General features: G+C 45.2%; 1 protein-coding gene across 3 annotated transcripts; it reads left to right on the top strand.

The window, feature by feature from the left end:
- slc33a1 (solute carrier family 33 member 1) lies at positions 1 to 25,389 on the top strand. 3 transcript variants are annotated; one of them, XM_056283631.1, is made up of 9 exons: positions 1 to 31; positions 3,218 to 3,672; positions 3,797 to 3,956; positions 5,821 to 6,016; positions 6,236 to 6,435; positions 19,276 to 19,460; positions 23,582 to 23,699; positions 24,157 to 24,372; positions 24,487 to 25,389. In XM_056283631.1, the coding sequence occupies exons 2-9, from the start codon at positions 3,260 to 3,262 to the stop codon at positions 24,652 to 24,654; spliced, it is 1,656 nt and encodes a 551-aa protein (XP_056139606.1). In that variant the 5' UTR covers positions 1 to 31; positions 3,218 to 3,259; the 3' UTR covers positions 24,655 to 25,389. The 3 variants fall into 3 exon arrangements, with proteins under 3 accessions (XP_056139606.1, XP_056139604.1, XP_056139605.1); XM_056283629.1 differs by having other exon boundaries at positions 3 to 193; XM_056283630.1 differs by lacking the exon at positions 1 to 31 and adding an exon at positions 223 to 241.
- Positions 25,390 to 26,009: the final 620 nt, after the last annotated feature.

Here is a 26,009-nt window from a genome sequence, read left to right as displayed (position 1 = left end):
CTCGTCGATATAACCAGGTGAAAGCCAAACGGTACTTATTTTCTTAAACTGATTGGCTTTGCGTAATGTGTCCCATTCACGACTGAATGAAAGGGGGACTCAGTGTGTATTTATTTACAGTCGGTTTTCCGAGTCATCAATCTTCAACCGCTTATTTGACCTGTCATGTCGCTCGTTTTACTGTTATCACCAGGTATGCAGGCATTCATCTGTGTTTGTGTGCGTCCATTTCATTTATCAGGTTTGTCTCACACCTGTCCTCCGCCATTACCCTACCGACTGTAACGGTTTTCTGTTTAGGTGTTGTATGCTTGCACCCCTTCTTTTAACGTACACCTACAGTGGCTAGTATTCTGTCGGTAGTGAGCTAACGTTGCATTTCCCCCTTGTCAACCGGATAAACCGGTTAGTCTCATGGGTTGGACGCTTTGCGTTTCTTCATGACCCATATTACAGTGTGTGTTTGTTTGTTTTTTTAATTTTTGCTTTTCACAGAAAGTTGAATCGGTTCATCTGGACGCAAAGTTTATTGAGAGAGAGACATTTCATCAGTCATCTTATAAGTGACTTCTTCAGTCTCAGCTGACTGCAGGTATCCCCACCCTATAGTGGCATAATGACTGAAAACAATCGATTTCATATGCATATTACTGTGAGCTTTAACTAGAGTTTCAATGGTAATATGTACTTTTCACAAAGGATTTGGATTTGGGAATGGTTGCAATCACAGCATTGTAAGATGGTGACAGATGTACTCTTAATGCCCCCCCCCCCAGCTCAGGAATGTCATTCCCTCTTCACATAGATGGCCTCTTTGACGACCCATTCAAACCAGCGTTCTTCCCTGTGAAGGATGTGCACATCCTCATCTTTGAAAGAGTGGCCACTGGCTTGTAGATGGGTGTGGACCGCGGCGTCCTGGCCTGACACGTTAGCTCTTCTGTATTGTGCCATCCTCTTTGCTAGCGTCTGTTTGGTTTCCCAATGTACAAGTCACGGCAATCCTCCCTGAGCTTAACAGCATATACTGTATTAGTCTGTTTATGCCTTGGGACCTGATCCTTGGGTGGACCAATTTCCAGTGCAGCGTGTTTTGGGGTTTGAAAGCAACTGAGACACGATGTTCAGAAAATACACGTCTCAAATATTCCGACACTCCCACCACATAGGGAATCACCACTCGTTTAAGCTTAGGCAGCTGTTGTCCTTCTCCTCCCTTCGATTAGCTGGTGCACTGTTTGGGTGTCTTCCTGGCTTTGTCAAATGCCCAGTTAGGATAACCACACTTAATCAGGGCCTGTTTAATGTGGGATTTCTCCCCTTCCCCGGAGCTGCTGTGTCGGTGGGGATGTTGTCAGCTCGGTGGTAAAGCATCATAATGACTTCTAGTTTGTGCTCCAGTGGATGATGAGAGTCAAATCTTAAGTAATCAATGAGGGTTGAATCAGTTCATCTGGATTCCCAAGCTGGCATGGGAGGAGCAGAGGCTGTCTACTGACATCAAGGAGGAACACCGTAAACTGACCTAGGCTGACCTCATCGTTTTTCAGTTCCTCATGTACTGATTCTCTTTCTCTGCAATCATGAAGGGCTGGATTGACTGAGTGCTCACACAGGGTTTTGCCTATTCTTCAGAGAAGAGATACAGCCAAGGCATCTTCAAGGATAAGAAGGCCATTCTGTCTTTCACCACTGGATCCCATGAATCCATGTTCAGTGCCAATGGTATCAACGGAGACATGAATGTCACTCCGGCCAATTCAGAATAGCATCTTGTTCTATTGTGGCTTCCAAGTCTTGGCCTCCCAGATTTTCTGGGTTCTATCCCACATCACCCCTGAGGCCCGCAGCACACGTCTGCAGGATCTCCTGGACGAGAAGGCCATTTCCTTCACTCCCTCTGACTTCCTTGATGGGGAAAAGGGCTTCCAGCTGAAACCAGAGGTACATGCCAATAAGGAGTGAGTTTGGCCTGATGGTGGGAACCCACCTGGGAAAAGCGCTCCCACCCAACAACCATGAGAGCTGTTGTGTGAAGTATTTTACAATAAAGCTTTAGCATGCATCAAGACAAACATTAAGTACTAATCAGTATGTGTTAGTTTACAGTAAACATCAACAATCAAATGTCCCCCATCACTAATTGCAATTTCATAGTCTAAGAAGGCTAACCTGTTATTTTTCACAGCCTCCCTGATGAACTTGATGTGGTTGTCCACAGAGTTAATGTGGTCGGTGAAATGCGGTACGTCCTGAGATTTAATGTTTTAAGAGTACATCTGTCGCCATAGTGCGGTCGCCTCACAGCAAGAAGGTCCTGGGTTTGAACCCTGGGGTTGTCCATCCTTGGGGGTCATTCTGGGTTGTCCTCTGTGGAGTTTGCATGTTCTCCCTGTGTCTGCGTAGGTTTCCTCCGGGTGCTCCAGTTTCCTCCCACAGTCCAAAGACATGTAGGTCAGGTGAATTGGCCTTTACTAAATTGTCCCTAGGTGTGTGTGTGTGTGTGGGCCCTGTGATGGTCTGGCAGCCTGTCCAGGGTGTCTCCCCGCCTGCCACCCAATGACTGCTGGGATAGGCTCCAGCGACCCTGAGAGCAGGATAAGCAGTTTGGCTAATGGATGAATGGATGGATCTGTTGCCATCTTACAATGCTGTGATTGAAACCATCCCCAAATCCTCTGTGAATAGTACACATGGCCATTGAAACTCTAGTTAATGTTCACGGCAATTTGCATATGAAACCGATTGTTTTTTGGTCATTATGCCATTGTATTGTTTATAAGGGTGGGTATACCTGCAGTCAGTTGAGACTGAAGAGGTCACTTGGATGAGTGATAAAATGTTTCTCTCTCAATAAACATGCCCAGATGAACTGATTCAACTTTCTGTGATTTTCTTACATGGATTATTGAGCATGCATAAAAACATTTTTTGCTTGTAGTTGCACAGTATTTTATTTAATCCCTATGACATGTTTTGATGGGGTCAGAACTGTTAGTTCCTTTCCATGCCGCTCCAACCAAACGTGATGAGTGTCCTTGCTCTCATCCTGTTAATCCTGTTTTCTGATTGCTCAGACCAACTGCAAATAATGGCAGTGCTCATTATGCTTGACAGCATAAGGATACAGGACTTTCCTACCTTCAAAAAGTTGCTTCTGATAGTGAGTGCAGCACCACACTTGTCCCAAGAGTTCTCCTTGTCTGTCGCTCTCCAGATTCACCGGGGGCACAGTTGGTTTGATGCGCGCCTCTCCATCATGGAGCCACCAGAGTTGATTTCACACATGAATGGGCGGCAGAGAAAGCCGACAGCCGCAAACCTGGAATCTCAGAACCTCAGGGACGACAGAGGACAAGCCATGACCCTCGTCCCAAGAGTGGATGAGGAAACTGAGGGTCTTCTCCAGAGGCCGGATTCTGAAAACGACAGACATCCCAGAGTCCGGCCAGGGATCAGTAACGAGTTAGGGAATATTTTGCTCCTTCTTTTCCTCTATGTGCTCCAAGGGATTCCTCTTGGACTGGCTGGCAGCATCCCTCTGATAATGCAGAGTAAGCATGTTAGCTATAAGGACCAGGCCTTCTTCAGCTTTGTCTTCTGGCCCTTCAGTCTCAAGCTTCTGTGGGCACCGCTGGTGGATGCCCTGTATCTCAACAATTTTGGGAGGAGGTATAACATATGGTTTCTTTTAATGAGTATAAAAACAATGTATTTTCTGTTTTCTCTTCAATTGATCATGTCGTTCTAACATTTTTATACTTCCATCTCCCTCTCTCTGTTCCTCCATCTGTAGGAAATCATGGTTAGTTCCCACCCAGTACATGCTGGGTCTCTTCATGCTCTACCTCTCTCTAACCGTTGACTCCCTGCTACAGTCTGAAGGTGGACGAGGACCTGATGTATTGACAATCACTGCCGTTTTTTTTATGCTTGCCTTCTTGGCAGCAACACAGGTAGGTGGTCATAGATATCAAGGTGAACATCCACTCTCAATAGCACATGTGGTAGATACTGTTAAGGTCAAAATTATTTGCCCCCAAGGAACTATGGAACATTGCCCTAAAATTCTGCCCAATGTTTGCATCATTCATAAAACTTTACATAGTAAAACGTTCATCAATGTCAAAGCCCCTATTTGGTACATTTTGGGATGCAAAATAAATCTTCAGGTTTGCTTTATACCAAATGTAGTGAAAATTGAGGTGGTCAAAATTATTAGCCCCCATGTGATTTTTTTTTTTTTTGCTTTCAAAACACATCTGACCAATCAATCAGCATTGAACTTTACTTAAGGGACTCCAATGAACGACTAGTGGCACTTGAACACTTGATAGAGAAGGACTACTCTTAAATTCTTGGTCAGAAGTAATTTCATCATGCCAAAAAGTAAAGAAATCAGTCTGGAACTCAGAAAGAAGATAGTGGATGCTCATCTTAAGGGGGAAGGCTATACTGCCATTTCCAAGCGTTCCACAATGTCTAGAACAGCTGTACGTTGCATCATTGCAAAGCAGAAGGAGACAAATTCTGTTAGAAACAAATGTGGGCGTGGTCGAAAGTGCAAGATTTCAAAAACTTTGGAGAGGAAAATAGTCAGAGTTGTCAACAACAATCCCCGGATCTCTGACAAGATGATTGTTGCTGAACTGGCCTTTTCTGGACTTGATGTTTCAAGGAAGACTGTTGTGAGGGCTCTTCATCGTGGTGGGCTTCGAGGTCATCATCCAAGAAAAACTTCATTGCTCACACAGCGGCACATCAAAGCCAGACTGAAGTTTGCCCGTGAACATTTGAAACATGGGCATGAGTTTTGGAAGTCTGTCCTTTGGTCTGATGAGACTAAACTTGAGCTGTTTGGGCACATGGATGTTGCTGTTATTTGGCGAAGGAAGGGAGAGGCCTTCAATCCTAACAACACAGTTGCCACAGTTAAACATGGTGGTGGGAGCGTAGTGCTGTGGGGCTGTTTTGCTGCCTCAGGCACAGGGAAACCTTGTTCGGGTGCATGGGATCATGAAGAAAGAAGATTATGTTGACATTTTGAAGGATAATGTGACGAAATCTGCTGTTAGTCTAGCTTTAGGTCGCTGCTGGGTGTTCCAGCAAGACATTGACCCAAAATATACATCCAAGTTGGTCCAAAACATTTTGAAGGACACCAAAATCAAGGTCCTGGAGTGGCCCTCTCAGAGCCCAGATCTCAATCCTATTGAGAATCTGTGACAGGAGCTCAAGGTTAATGTCCATGCTTGAAAATCACGCAATTTGGATGAGCTGGAACAATTTGCCATGGAAGAATGGGCTAAGATCCCTCAAGAGACATGTGCCAACCTAGTTACGAACTACCATAAGAGGTTGTTTTCAGTTGTGAGTCGGAAAGGTTACACAATTGACTATTAATTGTCAGAGGGCTAATAATTTTGGCCTTGTCATTTTTGTTTTTTCTTGTTTCAATTCAGCGCATCAGTAAAATATCTTAAGCTTAATGGAGATTTTATCTTTGTTCTTTTGGAAGCAATTAAACTATAAACACTTTTGGTTATGGTAATTTCCATGGAAAATTTAAGGGTTTTGTTTGATTTCATAAAGGGGGCTAATAATTTTGACCTTAACTGTATGAGACCCACAAACCACTCAGGAAGTAAGTGAAAGTCTGCTAGAACAGCAGACACACACACACACACACACACACACATACACACGTTAGATGCACAGAAAGATAGTTAAATGGAAGGAAACTTTCTCATTGAGTTTTTCTCCTCTCATATCTTTTTGTCTTACTACTGTCCAAATATGAATATATCCTGTGTTCCCAAGGACATTGCCGTGGATGGCTGGGCCCTGACTATGTTGTCCAGGGAGAATGTGGGCTATGCCTCCACATGTAATTCTGTTGGCCAGACAGCAGGGTACTTTCTGGGAAATGTGCTCTTCCTGGCATTGGAGTCTGCAAACTTCTGCAACAAATACCTTAGAAAAGAGCCCAAAGACACTGGTATTGTCACACTGTCAGGTACTGAGTGTTGATTCCTTCAACTATGTCACTAAATTTTATACAATTTTAAAGTCTGATTAGGAACATAATCTCAATGCAGACACCTCTCTTATTATGCCTTGTCTAATTGATAACAAGAAAAAACATTTTCAGAATCTGAAAACATTAAGACTTGTGATTTCACAGTCTGGCCAGAAAGTGGAATGAAACTGTTTCTGATCTGCTCTGTTGCTGCAGACTTCTTGTCCTTTTGGGGTGTGGTATTCCTTGTTTCCACAACCCTGGTGGCCATCTTTAAAAGGGAGAATAGATATAGCCAAGAAAAGAAGCGAGACCAGGAGGAAACGCAGGGGGTCATGGAAACCTATAAACTCCTTTTCTCTATCATCAAGATGCCCACAGTTTTCACTTTCTGTGGCCTCCTCCTCACTGCTAAGGTACGTCACCCATTTCCAAAAAAAAAATCTAACTTTTTTTAATATGTTTTGAAATTTATCTTTTTGTTTGTAAGTTTTATATTATTGCCAGGCTCCTGTATAACCTTACAGAAATTAAATCCCTTTCTGAAATTAAATTTAAACCTGGCAAAATCTTACTGAGTGTGCATTATAAAATCTTAAAAAGTTCATTGGCGTCAACCAGATACCAACTTCAAATTAGATCACAGTAACTACAGCTAAGTGTCAATTTTATGTATTTTGTCTAAGATCACAGAGAAGATTGTATTTGAGCAAATTGATTATCTATCCTCACATAACCTTCTCTATGAGTTTCAGTCTAGATTTTGGAACTGTCACTCCACTGATTCATGTTTGCTCTGTCTGACTAATTATATAAGAAAAGAAATTGATGGAGGTAAACTTCTTGGAATGGTGATTTTAGACCTTCAGAAGGCATTTGACACTGTTGATCACTCTATACTACAGATTAAACTGAAAGCTCTGGGGTTTAGTGAGTTAGTAGTCAAATGGGTAGTTTCTTATCTCAAAGAGAGTACAAATTGTGGACGTTAATGGATTACTATCCAGTCCCAAAATACTATAGTGTGGATAAGGGTGGGGATACTTGCAGTCAGTTGAGACTGAAGAAGTCACTTAGATGAGTGATGAAATATTTCTCCCAATAAACATTGTGTCCAGATGAACTGATTCAATTTTCTGTTACTGTAGTCCCACTGCGAAGCATCCTAGGGCCTCTTTTTTTTTTCCTGCCGTGTATGAATGATTTAAAATTGGCATGTTTATGTGATCTCTTTCTTTATGCCGACGATTCTGCCTTGCTTATGTCGCACAAAGATAAGTTCTATTGGAAAAAACCTTAGCTGGCTAAGTGACATAAGCTGTCTTTCCATCTTGGTAAAACTGAGTATTTTATTTGGTTTTAGACATAATTTGAAGATGATGGCTTTAAAATCAAGGTTGATGATGCCACAATAGTAGCGAAATCTGCTGTTAATTACCTTGGATGTATATTGGATAATGTCTTGATGCATGCTCAATAATCCAGGTAAGGAAATCCAAGAAAGTCGAATCAGTTCATCTAGACACAACGTTTAGTGGGAGAAACATTTCATCACTCATCCAAGTGACTTTGTCAGTCTCAGCTGGCTGCAGGTATCTCCAGCATTACAAACAGCACAATTGCATAACGACCGGAACCAACAGTCAGTTTCATATGAAAATTGCTGTGACCATTAATTAGAGTTGCAATGGCCATGTGTACTATTCACAGAGGATTGAGGAATAGTTGCAATCACAGCATTGTAAGATGTCAACAGATGTACTCTTAATGTATACTGCACTAAGCTGATAACATCCTGGTCCTCCTGCATGCCTGTATGGTACTTCCCATGGTACCCAGTTCAGCCAACACATTGTGATAGGAGAAGGGAACTCTGATTTCAAATCCACCTGCTGCCTTGTAGGTTGATGTCTGTTTAGGCAAAGGCTAGGAGAAGGTAACTCTGAATTCAAATCCCCGGGCACAGTCTACCCAGCTGTCAGTATCCGGAAAGGGTAAACCAAGGGTAAATCATTCCTTGGGCACTGCACGGTGGCTGCCCACTGCGCCTAGCTACACAGCTAGGATGGGTTAAATGCAGAGAGTGAATTTCATTGTATGTATGTACAAATGACAAATAAAGTATATGCTATTCTATTCTATCCTCACCGACACAGCGGCCGTGGAAGGGGAGAAATCCTACATTAAACAGGCCCTGGTTAAGTGTGGTTATCCTAACTGGGCATTGGCCAAAGCCAGGAAGACGCCAAAACAGGGCACAAGCCGATCGAAGGGAGGAGAAGGACAGCAGCTGCCTAAACGTAAACCAGTGGTGATTCTGTATGTGGCAGGAGGGTCGGAACAGTTGAGAAGCATATTTTCCAAACACTGCATCTCAATTGCTTTGAAACCCCAAAACACACTGTGCCAGAAATTGGTCCACCCCAAGGATTGGGTCCCCAGGCACAAAGCAATATAGTGTATGCTGTTAAGTGCTGGGAAGATTGCCATGAATTGTACATCAGGCAAACCAAACAGACTCTGACAGAGATGATGGCACAACACAGAAAAGCTACCTCGTAAGGCCAGAACTCTACAGTCTACACCCATCTACAGGCCAGTGGCCACTCTTTCAAGGATGAAGATGTGCACATCCTTGATAGGAAGGAATGCTGGTTTGCATGGGTAGTCAAAGAGGCCATCTATGTGAAGAGGGAATGACCATCCCTGAATTGGGGGGGGGGGGTGCTAAGAGTACATCTGTCGCCATCTTACAATGCTGTGATTGCAACTATTCCCCAGTCCTCTGAATAGTACACGTGGCCATTGTAACTCTAGTTAATGGTCATGCCAATTTGAATATGAAACGAAATCGTTGTTTTCGATCGTTATGCAACTGTGCTGTTTGTAAGAGTGGGGATACCTGCAGTCAGTCGAGACTGAAGAAGTCACTTGGATGAGTGATATGTTTCTCAATAAATGTTGTATCAAGATGAACTGATTCAACTTTCTTGGCTATATTGGATAATAATTTATCTGGAGAGGACATGGCTTTGAATGTACTTACAAAGGTTTATCATAGGATACATTTTTGGGCGGATCTCAACATTTTTGGATTTTGGGGCTTTGAATATACTGGCTGGTGCTCTTGTTTAGTGTCACTTGGACTATACCTGTTGTGCTTGGTGTGATGGTAATCAATAATAAACTTCAGCTGTCACAGAACAAGCTTGTCAGAATTGTTCTGAGGCTACCAGTACCAGTGGACACTCACTTTGTTTCCTTTCATTTTGAGAGAATGAATTGGTTGGACCAGATTAAATTGTGTACGGTACTGAGGATGGTTCGTGGGATGTGCCCAAATAACTTAACTATTTTTGCTGGGTTAGTGACACATTTGTATCACTGTACACTACATATTTAAAACATTGCTGGCAAGTAGGGGTGTAACAGTACACATATTCGTACCAAAAATATTCGGTGTGGGTCTTTCGGTTCGGTGCGCATGTGTACCAAACAAATGCAGTGTTGCTTGAACCATTGCACATGCGGAACTTTTGTGTGTGCGGAATTTAATTTAAAACTCTGAGTTTCTGCCCTTGCAGCTTTCGCAGAGGGGCAGATGTTGTACGTTCAGCTACCCCAATAAGCACGTGTGCATACCACAGAGAGTACTGCTACTACTACTTTCAGCTGCTCCCGTTAGGGGTTGCCACAGCAGCTTATCCGTTTCCATCTCTTCCTGTCCTCTGCAACTTCCTGTTGTCACACCAGCCAGCTACATGTCCTCTCTCGCCACAGAGCGAATGCTGTACCTTAATTAATGGATGTTTTTTTTTTATTGTGGCGAGCTGGCATTTTCATTGGCAACTCCTGTGTCCCATACACTACACGACCCCGGGAGTGCTCTTTTATTTGCACACCAAAATGGCTGCTGAAAAATGTTTCTCCCCCCCGAGGTCACTATTAGAAACATTAGTCTAAGTCACAGTCCTAGTCAGTCAGTCAGTCAGTAAAATGGTTGTCTACTTGGTCTGAGTTGAACCCCCAAACAAACAACACAACTACACTGACCAAAACATGAACACAACATCACTAAAACAACAATTTGAACATGAACGTTAACAGTCCTAGAATTCCTTGCGCTTTCCCAGCACAGAACTGCTGACAGTCAGAGCGACTGCCCTCTCCAGTTGCTACATAGCCCCCACATGAGGGGTCAGTTGTCCTCGACAACCCCATCACCCAACACATAGTCCCTCAAATGTCGAGGGTGCCGGCGCTGGCAAACAGGTTGACTGGGGCCCACAGGAAGCGCAACTGAGGGGGAGTCACACTGATCAGGGTATGGGGTGCTACTGTCACTCCCCACCCCAACAACAAGCAGAACAAGGGGGCTGTATGGGGAGAGTCTGTCTTGGTGCAGCATCACCATGCACATCTGGTACTCCACCTCAGACAGCCAGTCCACGACCTTGCCAGGCCCCTGCCAGTGCCTGCGAAGCTTCTTGCAAATGGGAAAATACACCCATACCTGTTGCCCTCACACAAAGGCCTGCCCAAGGCACCGTGTGTCATGGGCCCTCTTCTGCCGCACTCCGAAGTTGGCTTGAGCCCAACGGGTATAGTTGTGGACCACCTGCAGGTGGTCCCACGGTCCTTGGAAGTAGTCCATCTCTTTTCCCCCGGCAATCTCAGGCTCGGGCGGGGCCCCAAACACGAAGTACTGCTGCAGTGGGGCATATGAGTGCTGGGTTGGTCCCCTCTGGGCGGCGCAAGAGTTGCAGCAGTACACATGTAACTCCACGTCACGTCGATAGCCAGGCCAGTAGAACCACCCCCTGAGGCAATGGAGAGTCTTCCCTTAGCGCCCTGCCCAAACCAAGCCATGGACCATCTGGAGAATCTGGGGACGGAGCACACGAGGCACCAATAGCTGCAGGAGGACGTTACCTCCTCCGGGAGTGTGCCACCTCTGGTACCCCAACCCATCGTGGAGCTCAAAGTTGCCTCATTGAGAGTGATAGGCCTTTACCTTGGGTGCCAGCACTGACACCTCTGTCCACTCGGGGCACTGCCCCGTCTTCAGCCAGCCCCTCACCAGTGCCAGGGTCACGTCTGCCTCCTGCTGCTGCCTCAGTTGCTGCATAGTCAACAGGAACCACCTTTCCTCGTTGCTGGCAGTCTGGACGGCCACCACCGTCGGTGTCATCTGGCCCCGTTCCTCTTGCTGCTGGCAGTAGCGGCACTCCAAGGCTGCACAGGGGCTCTGTGCCTGCTGGGCAGTGGCTGGCTCGTTGGTCTTTGGGCCTGTTTTTCCCCTGGCTGGACTGGAGCTCCACAATCATTGTGCTGAGGGTGATGGTTGCCCCGACACGTTAACATGGGCTCTCCAGCGGGTCAGCAGGTCCAGGCTGATGATGGAAGGGTCTTGGATGTTGGCGAGCCAGAACTCATGTGCCAGCTGTTGATTAGCTGGAGCTTCTCAATAATGAGGAGAACAGTTGTACCTTCAAACTCAACGTTTAATTTCTGTAATGCTGCGGTAAATTACAGGAGGTGTGAAAAAAGGTGGACCTGTCTTACAAATCTAGCAGTGCGTACACACACACAAAACGTCAAGCTAGCCTAACAAAAACACAATGTCACTTCCGTTTTTTCTCTTCAAAATAAAGCATATGTCTAACTTAAACCGAGACCTTTAAGAATAAAATAAATCTGTGGCAATACTGAAATATTAGCATTACTGCAGCTCTTATGTCACCCTCTGTCAACATCACAACTGCAACTATTGTAAACAAAGCATTCCAACTGCAACAATGTATTTTCATGCCCCTTTTACTTAAACATGAATTAACATATTTGTCTGTTTATTCAAATAAACATTTCTCAACATTCCCGCCCAATGAACAACTGTTCATTACTACTCAGTCAATGTTTGGGGTTCAAGTGATCTCTAAAGGATATATCAGCTGAACAGGTCTCCTCAATGAACCCGCAGTGGTACGGACAGTGCAGGAACGTACAAGTCCATCTCTCCCTGGAAACAGTTCCGTGATCCTCCCATTTTCCAGGTCTGCCTTGGCAGGTTGTCCTCTCCAATCAGGACAACATCCCCCACTTTCAGCACAGTGGGCACAGGTGTCTCACACTTGTGAGCTGATTTCAAGTCCATCAAGTAGTCCTTCTTCCATCTGTTCCAAAAGCTGGTTAAGAGTCTCTGCTGGTATTTCCATCTCCGGCCCACGTCCTCTCTGTTGGCGTTTGTTGCCTGAGTTAGTGGAATCATGGTCTTGGGTGGTAGGGAAGTTAGTCTTTTCCCAACCAGGAAGTGTGAGGGGGGGAGTGGCTGCAGCTCTGATGCTTCACTGTCCACATATGACAGAGGCCTGGAGTTCAGGACAGCCTCAATCTCTGCAAGCACAGTTGTCAGCTCCTCAAAGTTTAGCGATGCTCTTCCCAGCACCCGTTTTAGATATGCCTTTACAGATCTCACAAGTCTCTCCCAGAAGCCGCCCCACCATGCAGCGTGCTCAGCAATAAACTTCCAGGTGAAAAACTCTGTGAGCTCTGATCCTCTGATTGACTTCCACAATTCTTTCATGTCCTTGTCTGCTCTTTTAAAGGTTCAGGCGTTATCTGAGTATACAACCTTACACAGCCCTCACCTAGCAATAAACCTCTTTAAGGCTAGGAGAAATTTTTCTGTAGTTTGATCTGACACAAGCTCTAAATGCACTGCCCTTGTGATAGCACAGGTGAAAAGTGCAATATAGGCCTTGGATTGACCACTAGACTTTCCACTAGACCTTGCATATAATGGGCCTGCAAAATCTACCCCAATAATCTCAACGGGTGGGGCTTCAGTAACTCTGTCTCTAGGTATTGGAGCTGTGACTTGCTGTGCTGGTTTCACCTTCAATTTCCAACAGATGTAGCAATGTGAGACCATCCTTTTTACTAGCTGTCTCCCCTTTAAGACCCAGTAACTTTCCCTCACTTGCACTAGGGTATCTCTGACCCCAGAGTGCATCATTCTTTTGTGACAGTCCTATACTAGTAACTCAGAGTATTTGTGTTTTGTTGGTAGCACCCATGGGTGTTGCTCACTGAAGCTAAAATCTGAGTGCTGTAGCCTGCCTCTTACACAAATAAGGCTGGTTTCATCTAAGAATGGTTTCAAGTCCTTGATTTTTGACACTCTGTTCACACCTTGTCCAGCTTTCAACTGACTGACTTCTAGGCTAAAACTATGCGCTTGAGCCATTTTCACCCAGTACACTTCTGCTACTGTGAGCTCCTGTGCAGTTAGCTCTCCCTGAGTCTTTTGACTATGATGGGCATTAGCTATGAACCTTTTGGTCCACGCTGTTACTCTTAATACGCTTTTCAATCTGCTGTACTTCTCTAGGTCTAACAATGGCTTAACTTGTTCAGCACTGGTAAACTGTACTACAGTCTGAAATTTGGACCTGAGCTCACTGTTTATGTCATGTGCAACACAGTCCTCATCAGCAATCTCTATCTCACTGGGTGATGACAGTGGAGTCGGTCCGCTCCACCACAGCTGGCTCTGGATGAGTGATTCGACGCTCTGGTCTCTGGTCGGCAAATCAGCAGGGTTGGTCTTGCCGCTGCAGTGAGACCATGACTCTGGATTTGTGAGACTTTGAATCTCAGTCACTCTGTTTGCCACAAATGGCTTCCACTTTTGTGCTGTGCTGCGTATCCTGTGGAAGACAATCATTGAATCTGTCCACATGTTAAGTTGGCTGATTTCCATGTTCAGTGGTTTGAGAAGATTGCTTCCTAATCCTGCTCCAATCAGCGCACCCATCAGCTCCAAACGTGGTAAGGTCCTTTTTTTTTAATGGGGCCACCTTTGACTTGGATGCTACAAAGCTTGTAACAACTTCTCCTTCCTTGTTTTGTCCTTGCAGATAGGCAACGGCGCTGTATGCCTTCTCACTAGCATCACAATAAACATGCAGTTTGATTGTCTCCGAGTTTGGCTGGATGTTGATTTTGTACCATCTTCGAATGGCCACCAGGTGGAGCTTCGGGAGCTCTGAACGCCACTGGTCCCAATTTTCAGTCAAGTCCGGTGGGAGCTGCTCGTCCCAACTGATTCCCCTTTCCCACAGTTCTTGAAACAGGCATTTCACTCTTCTGGTGAAGGGAGTCAGGAAACCTATGGGGTCAAAGATACGAGCTGATGTCTGCAGCACATTTCTCTTTGTGTTCTCCTTGCCTTTCAATATGTCTAAAAGTCCCTTCAGATCAAACACAAAGTCATCATTCTCTGGTCTCCATACTAGTCCCAACACTTTCAACACATTTCCAATTTTGTCTGTTACAGTTGGATGTTCCACTCCACTCTCTGTCCACTTGGCTCTGAGCTCTGGTGAGTTTGTCACCCACTTGCACATAATTCATCCCTGCATGAGCCAGAATCGCCTTTGCTGTTGTTGTAACTGAGAAGGCCTCATTCACATCACCTGAGCTGGAAATAAAATCATTGACGTAAAGAGACTCTCTTAGCGCCTGCACTGTCTTAGGCTGCTCTGTTTCATTCTGCTTAATGTGTTTCCTTATTGTTGCAGCTAACAGGAACGGGCTGGGTGAGACTCCAAACACTACTCTACTCATTCTCATGATGCGCAGCTCATTTTCATCAGCTTGATGTTGGTTGGTGACTATGCCACTAAGAGTGGGCTGGTGGTGCCTGGGAGGATACCAGGTCGCACCAGGGAAATGGTAGACCCCTGTGTCTACCAGGGCCCAGCAGAGTCAACCGTTGAGTTTGCAGTTCAGATATAGTCCTTTGGTGTGACCTAGGTGGCCAACCAGCACGCATCGGCCTTGAAAGGGGGCTGGAGACTGGAGTGGCAGGCCCCTCACTATGCCACTCTGCCGTTGTTTCCCTGCTGGCTGGGTTTCTCTGGCTTTTGGTGCCAGTGCTGGGCAGTTACAGGCTATGTGACCAGGCTCGTCACACTGATAACAGCAGTCCTGTTGTTGGCTGGGCTGGGGTGGATGTCACCTGGATGTTGGAGGCCATTGCCAAGACTGCTGTGGTGGAAGCCAAACTTGGTAGACCTCTTCTACCTACTCCTCTTCATCGTAGTCAGCCAAACCGACATGCGGTCAGAGAGTGGGGGCCTTCTGCTAGGTAGGCCGCGTGGAGAGTACCATCTCGGCCCGTTCAGCTTCGCAAAGAGCCTTGCTGAGGGACTGGGGCATGCCGAGGCGAACATGCTGGTGCAACTGCTCTGGCATGAGCCCCTGCAGGCAAGCGTGGAGAGCCAGCTCCTCTTGGGGGGCTGCGTTGAACTGCGGGTAACTGTGTCGGGCATGCAGCTGCACATCTGCAGCAAAGGTGCCCAGGCTCTCTCTTTCTTGATGGTGGTGGGTGGCTTGCTGCTCCCTGCTCTGGTCGGTGAAGGTCACTGCCTGAATCGCATCTCTAGCGACATGGTCAATGCCTGGAGGTCCCACTGCTCTACTGGGGCTATGTCGAGGAGCACCTGAAAAGCCTTTCCCTCCAACACCAGAGCCAGGTGGCTGGCAGCTTCTTCCTCGCTCCATCCGCTGTGCCATGCTGTTAGTTGGACTTGCGAGAGGTACGGCTCTAGCTGTGTCATCCCATTGTACTTGGGCAGCTTGGCTGGCGTTCTATGCGCAGCAGCCCTCCTGGTCGCTAGGGGGCGATCGGTGGCGGTGGGTGGCAGGTGTTGCCCTCCTGGTCTCTAGGAGGCGGTGGGGCCATGGTGTACTGGAGCCATCAGTGTGGGCTGGAAAACTTCCATCTCTGGCGGGCTCCTTCTTCTGCCAAGCCAGTTTTTCCACCGCCAACGAGTCTGCTCAGCGTCCCGCTACAGTTTCTGGATCTCCCTCTCCATTCTTCAGCGAAACCCCACTTCTGACACCAATATGGTGAGCTGGTGTTGAAGGAGGAGTCGAGAGGCAGAGATCTCTTTTTAATGGCAACTCCGTGTCCCATACACCGCACGACCCCAGGAGTGCTGTTTTATTTGCACACCAAAATGGCTGTGGAACAATGGTCCCCCCCAGTCACTATTAGAAAATTTAGTCTTAGTCATGGTCCTACAGTCGGTAAAATTGTCTCTACTTATTCTGAGTTTAACCCCCAAACAAACAACACAACAACAATAACCAAAACATTGAACACAACATCACTAAAACAACAATTTGAACATGGACGTTAACAGTCACAGAATCCCTTGTGCTCCCCCGATGCAGAACTGCCAACAGTCAGAGTGCCCACCCTCTCCAGTCGCTACATTATTATATCATTTATCTATTTCAGAGAATATTTATTTAGATTTACTTTTTAGCAAATTTTACTGTTTTATTAGTAGGTTGCAGCTGGTTGCAGCAGTATTGAGACTTTTTTTATTCAAGAAAGAGAGATCCATACCCTAGTTTGTTCAGTAAACCACTGTTTGATAAAAAAAAAAAGGAAGCCATTTTATGTTTTGTTTCTTTTCCCCTTGCTGTACCAAAAACATACTGAACCGTGATGTAAAACCGAGGTATGTACCCAACTGTGATTTTTGTGTACCGTTACACCCCTAATGGGAAGGCAACCTTCTTATACTCAGCAGCTCTTTTATGGAATAAGCTACCGAAAGTCATGAAGGAAATTGATGGAGTGGGCAGGCTCCAAACCGCTATAATAAGGTGGTGTAGGAACAGGCTAAAGTATTATCTGATATACTGTTAAGATGTGTGTGGCTGGAACCACCCATTTCGAGTACAATTTTGCCTTTGTGTTGTATAGTAGAGCCCTGCGCGGGACTGTTTTCTTAATCCCAGTCCCACTGGATTTCTGACCATTACCGCCCACACCCGCAATGTGCATGTTACAATCCTGCAATGTGCTTGTCCACTCCCGCCCACTCCCACAAACAATCTGACCATTCAGGCCCACACAGTAGAATTCCATTGATTTTGTGTCTTCTCCTGTCCCGCAGGGAAAACACATTATTTTACTGTGTACTATTAATAAAGGGATGCATACCTGTAGGTAATACTACTACTACTACTTTCAGCTGCTCCCGTTAGGGGTCGCCACAGCAGATCATCCGTTTCCATCTCTTCCTGTCATCTGCATCTTCCTCTGTCACACCAGCCACCTCCATGTCCTCCCTCACCACATCCATAAACCTCCTCTTTGGCCTTCCTCTTTTCCTCTTCCCTGGCAGCTCCATATTCAGCATCCTTCTCCCAATATACCCAGCATCTCTCCTCCACACATGTCCAAGCCATCTCAATTTTGCCTCTCTTGCTTTTTCTCCAAACTGTTCAACCTGAGTTGTCCCTCTAATGTAATTGTTCCGAATCCTGTCCTTCTTCATCAATGAAAATCTTAGCATCTTCAACTCTGCCACCTCCAGCCCCGCCTCCTGTCTTTTCGTCAGTGCCACTGTCTCCAAACGATATAACATAGCTGGTCTCACAACCATCTTGTAAACTTTCCCTTTAACTCTTGCTGGTACCATTATGTCGCAAATCACTCCTGATACTCTTCTCCACCCACTCCACCCTGCAAGCACTCTCTTCTTCATCTCTCTACTGCATTCCCCGTTACTTTGGACAGTTGACCCCAAGTATTTAAACTCGTACGCCTTCGTCACCCCTACTCCTTGCATCCTCACCATTCCACTGTCCTCCCTCTCAATCACGCATAACATACCTGTTGGTAACAACGAAGTGAAATGACATTCTAGTGCATAATTACATTGATACTAGTGCAATAATTACAGATCTTCCAGTGCAATAAGTACACCTATTCTAGGGCAAAATTAAACTATTTATTTGACTTATTATTTTAGAACCGATGTTTGTTTTGCTGAGGTTGTTTTACATTTCTGTCTTTTAACCCACGGATCAGGAGTAGCGCTCCTCTCTGCTGTTCTCTTCCTCTGCATTCATACATGAAATTTTGATGTATCAAAAATATCGCACCATTAAACACAACTGAAAAACGAATCGACTGCTTTGCAACAAAGTTTTTTTTTCAGCTGGTAAAAAATAAAGGAAATAAAAATAAATAAGGGCAGCAACTACGTTGGCTCCACGGTCAGTGACAAACGCAACACGGCCAACTAGCAGTGACATGTCTATTCCAAACGCACGGAGTTTCCCAAACAGCAGGTTCCTGATGTCTTTCCTGGTTTTGACACGCCATCTTTGAAGGGAGCCGCAGACAACACCCTTGAAACGATACCGAAATCGTTGTGTAATGGATGGTGCTAGTTATGAATGATGTTTTGTGGTAATCCTCAGTCCATATGTTTCGATGATGGGCTTTATCTCCTGCAGTGCCTGAGCTCTCCCCTCCACATGTCTGGATACAGTGGTTGGGTGAGGCAAAACACATTTTACATCAAATTTGCCATATTTAGCGGCTACATTAACAACGTCTTGAACCATGTCAACAAAGCCTTTCCCGGCGACGAAGTCATACGGCCGAATGTCTCTACAGCAAAGTGCGACACATTTCTCGATTATATCTTGTTTAATATGTGCAGGGAGAAGTGCTTTCTCTTTGAAAGACAGCTTACTCTGACCCAGGAGAATGGAGCAGGTATGTCGCCTCAACCCAGAGCTGCTGGACTTGTGCCTGTTGTATATCAACACTTTTGCACATTTGTCGCAGCTAACAAAGTCCAGTTCTTTTCCATCTTTGTCTGTCACAACTGAGAAATTTGTCCAAATATCAGACTCCCCTTGCTTTGTTTTTGTATTGTAATGACCAACTTTGAGTTTCTTTTCAACTTTATTTGTTGACTCCATCTTTCTTGTTAGCGCTAGCTAAATTGCGCGACCCACAGATTATTTTTTGACCGCCCGCTCCCGCCGCAGCAAATTTAAAACTGCGGAATCCCAATCCCGATGCAGTCCTCAAGTATATAGCATCTCTGTCGTATAGCATGTAGTGTTTTTGAATGTATGAGCTGTCAAGTTTGTCATTTGCTGATGACTATCCTTGTACCCCCTTCCATCAAAGGCCACAATGGAAATACGCACACTAGCTTTCTTGTGTTATCCTCGACAATTTCTGAAAATTATACACGAAGCCCACATCCTGTATTTATTTTTTTATTGTTGAATAAAATGAACCAGTCAGTGAATTAAATGTGCTGAATTGAGCCAACCTATAATTTTCTGAATGATTGCTATGTAACATGGATGTCTTGTTAATTTTGTCCCATGTATATATTGTCTGTGTGTCTGTGTGTGTGTTCCAGATTGGCTTCTCGGCGGCAGATGCAGTGACAGGTCTGAAGCTTGTGGAGGCAGGCGTTCCCAAAGAACAGTTAGCATTATTGGCCGTGCCCATGGTGCCCCTGCAGATCCTCCTGCCCCTTGTCATCAGCAAATACACAGCAGGACCCAGACCTCTGGATGTTTTCTACAAGGCCTTCCCCTTTAGGTAGAAACATGCACTGACCTGTGTACAGTTATTTTAAGGAACTGGGTCTTGAGAAAGGAAGACTGGCAGAGTCAGACTACATATTTACTCACATACATTGCATGCATCTGCTGCTACTATGTAGAAAAGAAACCATCACATTGCAGCGATAATCCTATAAAGGTTTTAATAAAAAAAATTTATTCCCCTCCACCCCACACACCTTCCAAGCCATCCCGGTCGCTGCTCCACCCCCTCTGCCAATCCGGGAAGGGCCGCAGACAACCACATGCCTCCTCTGATACATGTGGAGTCGCCAGCCGCTTCTTTTTACCTGACAGTGAGGAGTTTCACCAGGGGGACGTAGCATATGGGAGGATCACGCTATTCCCCCCAGTTCCCCCTCCCCCTCAAACAGGCACCCCGGCCGACCAGAGGAGGCGCTAGTGCAGCGACCAGGACACATACCCACATCCGGATTCCCACCCGCAACCACGGCCAATTGTGTCTATAGTGATGCCCGACCAAGTCGGAGGTTACACAGGGATTTGAACCGGCCATCCCTGTGTTGGTAGGCAACAGAATAGACTGCTACGCTACCCGGATGCCCCTAAAGGTTTTAATAACCTTGAGAAACAATTGCAATAGCTGCTTACAAATTGAACTAAAGAGCTAATTGATCCAATTCCCAGTGTGGCTGTGCTCTGAGAACGTGGATTATGCACTGGTGTCTTGATGCATGCTCAATAATCCAGGTAAGGAAATCACAGAAAGTTGAATCAGTTCATCTGGACACAACATGTATTTAGAGAAACGTTTCATCACTCATCCAAGTGAAGTCTTCAGGCTCAACTGACTGCATATATCCCCACCTTTATAAACAGCACAGTGGCGTAATAGCCAAAAACAACAATTGGTGTGACCATTAACTACAACCCATAATAAGAAAAAGTTGGGACGGTATGTTAAAAAGTTGGGAGAGTAAAAGATTTACCATTTTGTAATGTTGCCATTCCTTTTCACAAGACACCAAGTGATGAAGCATTTCAGGTGTAATTTTGTCCCATTCTTCCTGTGAACAAGTCTTGAGGTGTGCAGCAGTATGGGGTTTTCATTGTTGCATTTTGCATTTCAAAATGTGCCACACATTCTCTATTGGGGACAGGTCGGGACTACAGGCAGGCCAGTCCAGCACCCGCGCACCCTCTTCTTCCGCAGCCATGCCTTTGTAATGCGTGCAGAATGTGGTTTTGCATTGTCTTGTTTAAATATGCATGGGCATCCCTGGAAGAGATGTCATCTTGAAGGTCGCGTATGTTGCGCCAAAATCTCAATGTACTTTTTCGGCATCATTCGGCATTAATAGTGCCATCACAGAAGTGTAGGTTACCTTTACCTAGGGCAATGACACAACCCCATACCACAATAGACCCAGGCTTTTGGACTTGTTGCTGATAAGAGTCTGGACGGTCCTTTTCTTCTTTGGTCCGGAGCACACGGTGTCCATTTCTTCCAAAAAAGACCTGAAATACTGACTTGTCTGACCACAATACACGTTTCCACTGTGTGATGGTGCATCCCAGATGCCTTCGAGCCCAGATAATTCGACAACGCTTCTGGACATCGTTAACATAAGGCTTCTTTTTGGTACAGTAATGCTTTAACTGGCATTTGTGGCTGTAACTACTTGTTGTCGGGCTTGACAAAGGTCTTCCAAAGTAATCCCATGTGGTATGTCACTTATAGGTGAAAGGCGGTTCTTGAGACAGTGCTGTCTACGGGATTGGAGAGCACGGTTATTCAGCTTAGGCTTGTGCCCTTGCCCTTTATGCACTGAAATTTCTTCAGATTCCTTGAATCTTTTAATTGTTATGCACTGTAGAGGGTGAATTATCCAAATCCCTTCCTATCTTTCTTTGAGGAACATTGTTTTTAAACATTTCAGTAATTTGCTCACACGTGTTGGCAAACTGGCGATCCTCAGCCCATCTTTGCTGCTAAATGCCTTTCCTGGATGCTGCTTTTGCACTAAATCATAACAATCACCTGTTGACATCACCTGTTTAAAATCACATCATTATTTACCTTATTTCTAGCCCTAAATTGCCCCCATCCCAACTTTTTTTGGAAAGTGTTGCAGGCCTGAGTAGCAGGGATGGGTGTAGTATACAAATGAAATGAAGTTGACCAGACAAAACATGAAACATCTTGTGTTCATAATGTTTGCAATGAAATACAAGTCAAAGTAAATTTAGAAATTACTGCTTTCTTTTTTTATTTGCAATTTCGATAGGAGATGCTGTCTGTGCCAACTCTTGCATTAAAATCACCAAGAATGATGAGTTTTTCAGCGCTGGGAATGTCGGCAATGACAGTATTCAGGTCTTCATAAAATGTATCCTTGATCTCATCCGGGTTGGTCATCGTGGGTGCATAGGTGTTGACAATGGTGACTAATTTTTTTCCCCTAGAAAGGGGGGGGGTCTCAGCGTCATTAGGCGATCATTCACGCCTTTTGGAGGCATGGCCAGATTGCTTACGAGAGTTGACTTGACTGCGAAGCCAACTCCAACTTCACGTTTCTCCTCAGGTCCGCGCCCACTCCAGAAGAAAGTGTAGTCTGCGCTTCTTTCGCGAATTTCACCCTGTCCTGCTAGCCTGGTCTCACTCAAGGCGGCAATGTTGATGTTGTACCTGTTTAGTTCATTTGCAATAAGTGCTGTGCGTCTCTTGGGTCTTTCTGCATTTTCCTTGTCAAGAAGAGTGCAAATGTTCCATGTGGCAATTTTCAAAGGTGTTGTTTTCGTCTTCTTTCTGTTGTTTCGACCGCAAAAATAGGACCCCCTCCAACCGCGGTTTGCCAGATGGGGTGACGTAAAGCGGGCAATTTTTAGGTCACCTTTTTTCTAGACCCTTCCTCATGCCAGGGAGGTGAGCAGTGTGGTCCTACAGAGGGCTGCTCAGTTGCTCAGAGGGCTGCCGCACTCCACTTCTGCTCCTTTCAGTGAAGAACGACCATATGGTCTAAGTCGTTTATGTGCAGGTTTGTGGCTACGACTTCCAGTGTACCCACACCTGTCGCTTCGTCACGCCCCTATCGCCACAGGACTTTGAGAATAAAAATGGGGTGATGGATGGATGACTGATGACTTGCACAATGATTTTGTTGAAAGTGGGGAAGAGTTTCGCATCATCAACCCCACTCTCTCTTTCAAGACCACATACTACCATTGGCAAGACTAAGTGAGGCGACTGGCATTCGAGGCAGATGCAGATTTTTCCTCAGGGTTTCTTCCCGAAGCCTTTTTCCATAGACGAGTATACCCGCAAGGCAGCGGTGGTTTTAAATCAGAGTTCTCCTTCTCCTAGATGAATTGCCTGACAAGGCTAATGAACTTAATCTGCCCGGCATGGCACAGTACAGAAGAGCTAACACATCAAGCCAGAACTCAGCAGTCTACACCCATCTACAGGCCAGTGGCCACTCTTTCAAGGACGAGGATGTGCACATCCTTGATAGCTGTTTGCAAAGGTTGGGGTCGTCGCAGTCAGTTGAGACTGAAAAAGTCACTTGGACAAATGATGAAACATTCCTCTCAATAAACATTGTGTCCAGATGAACCTGATTCAACTTTCTGTGATATGCAGTGGTGGATTTGAAAAATGTCACATTCTAATGAAGAGATTGCTGTAAGTAAGCATATATATATATATATATATATATATATATATATATGATTTTTGTGGTTTTACATGGGAACAGCGCTGTGTGCATGTTTCTCTTTATGTATGTTTTGTTTTGAGTGTGTTCTAACTTAAAAGAACAGCACACACTGGTGCAGAAGCAGGGTGGGAGTCCAATGACCCGAATCAAGTACCTTCAAATATGAAAGACATTGCATTTAGCACTACTCCATAAACCTTTTTCTCATTGAAAATATGAGTCTGTAGGAGTGTTGACCCCTGGGAATACAAGTGTTCTGAAAGGTTGCGGCTCAATAAGTAAATTTGTCGTATCGAGGCTCAATGCCACTGGTATGGGTGTTTTTATACTGAAATGACTGAGCGTCCTTGCGTCAACTGGTGCCAGTGCATATTGGCGCAGAGTGTGTGTCTAAGGAGGTGTGTCATTCTGTTTGCAGGTTGTTAATAGGGCTGGAGTATGCCCTGTTGGTGTGGTGGACCCCCAGCTTGAAACAGGATGGGGGATTCCCGGTTTACTATTATGCTATTGTGTTGCTTAGCTACGCACTACACCAGGTTCGAGTTCTCTCTCTTTCTTAAACTTTTGTTTTTTGTCCTCCTTTTTACTCTGACGTTTACCATCACTTTTTATATAACTTAATTTCATGGTAAGGATACTTGGAAAAAAGTGAGCCTGACTCAGTGAGTGGTAGATTCAAATCAAGCAATGAGTTAAATAAGAATTACCACAACAGTCCATCCCAAGAGCATAAGGGTCAACATTGTTGAGATCATCCATGGCATCATGCATTTTCTTTCGGGGCTTTTAGATGTCGCCATACATCTGGGAAATATCTGATCAGATCAGATTCCTCTCCCCATTATTTCAGGAGTTCGTGCTTTTTGAGACATGTTGCATCCTTTCTTTTCTAAGCTTGTTCTTAACATTATCCTGTTTCCTGTGTAGATTGAAGGGTGATCATATTATTTGTACTGGATACACACACACACCTATTTCCTCTTTCACCTGCAGGTAGCCCTGTACAGCATGTATGTGGCCTGCATGGCCTTCCATGCCAAAGTGAGTGACCCATTAATAGGGGGCACATACATGACGCTGCTGAACACAGTCACTAACCTCGGGGGCAACTGGCCTTCCACTGTAGCTCTGTGGATGGTGGATCCGCTCACCTCCAAGGAATGCCAGGGGGCTGTTGGACAGAGCTGTGACTCGCCAGACGATGCAGGGGTGAGACTGAAAGAAAGTTGACGTGCGAGTGATATGGCGAACGAGGCTATGGATGTGTATCTCTTGCCTATTAACTCTGACCTAATTAACTATGACTCCTTTTGTTTCCTTCAGCTGTGTGCTAAAGAGGGTGGTGTCTGCATAACGTCATTGGATGGCTACTATGTGGAGTCCATCGTATGTGTTCTTATTGGCTTAGCCTGGTGGGTGTGGCTTGGAAAGAAGATGAAGCGGCTACAGGACCAGAGCCCAGCTGCCTGGAGGTGTCAAATCAGCCAATGACAACGTTCTGTCATTGGTAACACAAACTGTCATTGGTGCACCACAGCAAATATTGCCCCAAAATTAGTTAAGTGCTGGCCGTTATGTCATCCACGCATGGGGTTCATTCTCTCACCCCAACTGTGGCTGCTGAGTGCTCGGGTTCACAATCGTACTTTTAGCAACATGGAACATTAGTAAAGAAATACCTGTCTCCCTCCTTTTGTGGAAGTAAAGAGATGCAAAATCCTTCTCATAATATATATCACATGAACATTGTACCTTTGGAAACATAAAGAACCGTTTAGGCTTACTAGATTTATTTTCGACATTTGGAAGATGCTACTTTTTTTGTTCTCAAACTATTCCACGCAGCCGGAAATAGTCTGACCACATTAGATGCGAGTCGAATAGTATTTGCAAACCATTCTTTGCACACAGTTTAAACTTTTTGCAACATCAGGCTGTAAAAACAGTTTAGCTGATGAGGTCACAGGAGAATATTAAAAGTGGAAGTTAATTAATTACAAATACTGTGTTACTCTGGTCTGAACTGAAGCTTTGATTCCTTTTCCTCAAGTTTTGTGCCTTGTTGTTCTCTTCAAAGGCTCCAGTCTTTGAAAGGACATTCAGCAACAATCACTCAAAACTACATTTTTCATCTATTGTAGGTAAAGTAACCAGGGTTAGGAAGAATACTTTATGGCATCACTGAGTTAATGCAAACTCTTTTTGCAAATAATAGTCAATAGCATAGTTTACACAAAGTAACATTGACTGCTTTGATTTTCTTTTGAATTATTTTGTCTACAGAATCATAGGAATATGAGACTGAGCAACCATTGCTTTAAAACACTATTTCTTGGATAGTAGTATACCCATCAAATGCAACCAGTATAAATAAAATGTTAACGAGTCAAGAGCCACAGTGGTTAGCGCGGTCATCTCGCAGCAAGAAAGGCCTGGGTTCAAGGCCTGGGTTCAAGCCCTGGGGAAGTCCAACCTTGGGGGTCGTCCCAGGTCATTCCCTGTGTGGAGTTTGCATGTTCTCCCCATGTCTGCCTGGGTTTCCTCTGGGTGCTCCGGTTTCCTCCCACAGTCCAAAGATATGTAGGTCAGGTGAATCGGCCATACTAAATTGTCCCTAGGTGTGAATGTGTGTGTGTTGGCCCTGTGATGGCCTGGCAGCCTGTCCAGGGTGTCTCCCTGCCTGCTGCCCAATAATTGCTGGAATAGGCTCCAGCATCCCTGCGACCCTGAGAGCAGGATAAGCAGTTTGGAGAATGAATGAATGAGTCAAGAGATTCACACTTAGGAAAAAGTGTATTCCCCCCCACCATAACACGTCAGGTCTCTAAGAAGCCAGGTAGCAATAC

This window comes from Lampris incognitus, chromosome 7 (genome assembly GCF_029633865.1).
Source record: "Lampris incognitus isolate fLamInc1 chromosome 7, fLamInc1.hap2, whole genome shotgun sequence".
In the NCBI taxonomy this organism is placed as follows: Eukaryota; Metazoa; Chordata; class Actinopteri; order Lampriformes; family Lampridae; genus Lampris; species Lampris incognitus.
Note: the sequence above shows the minus strand (reverse complement) of the source record. Positions and strands in the feature narration are given on the sequence as shown.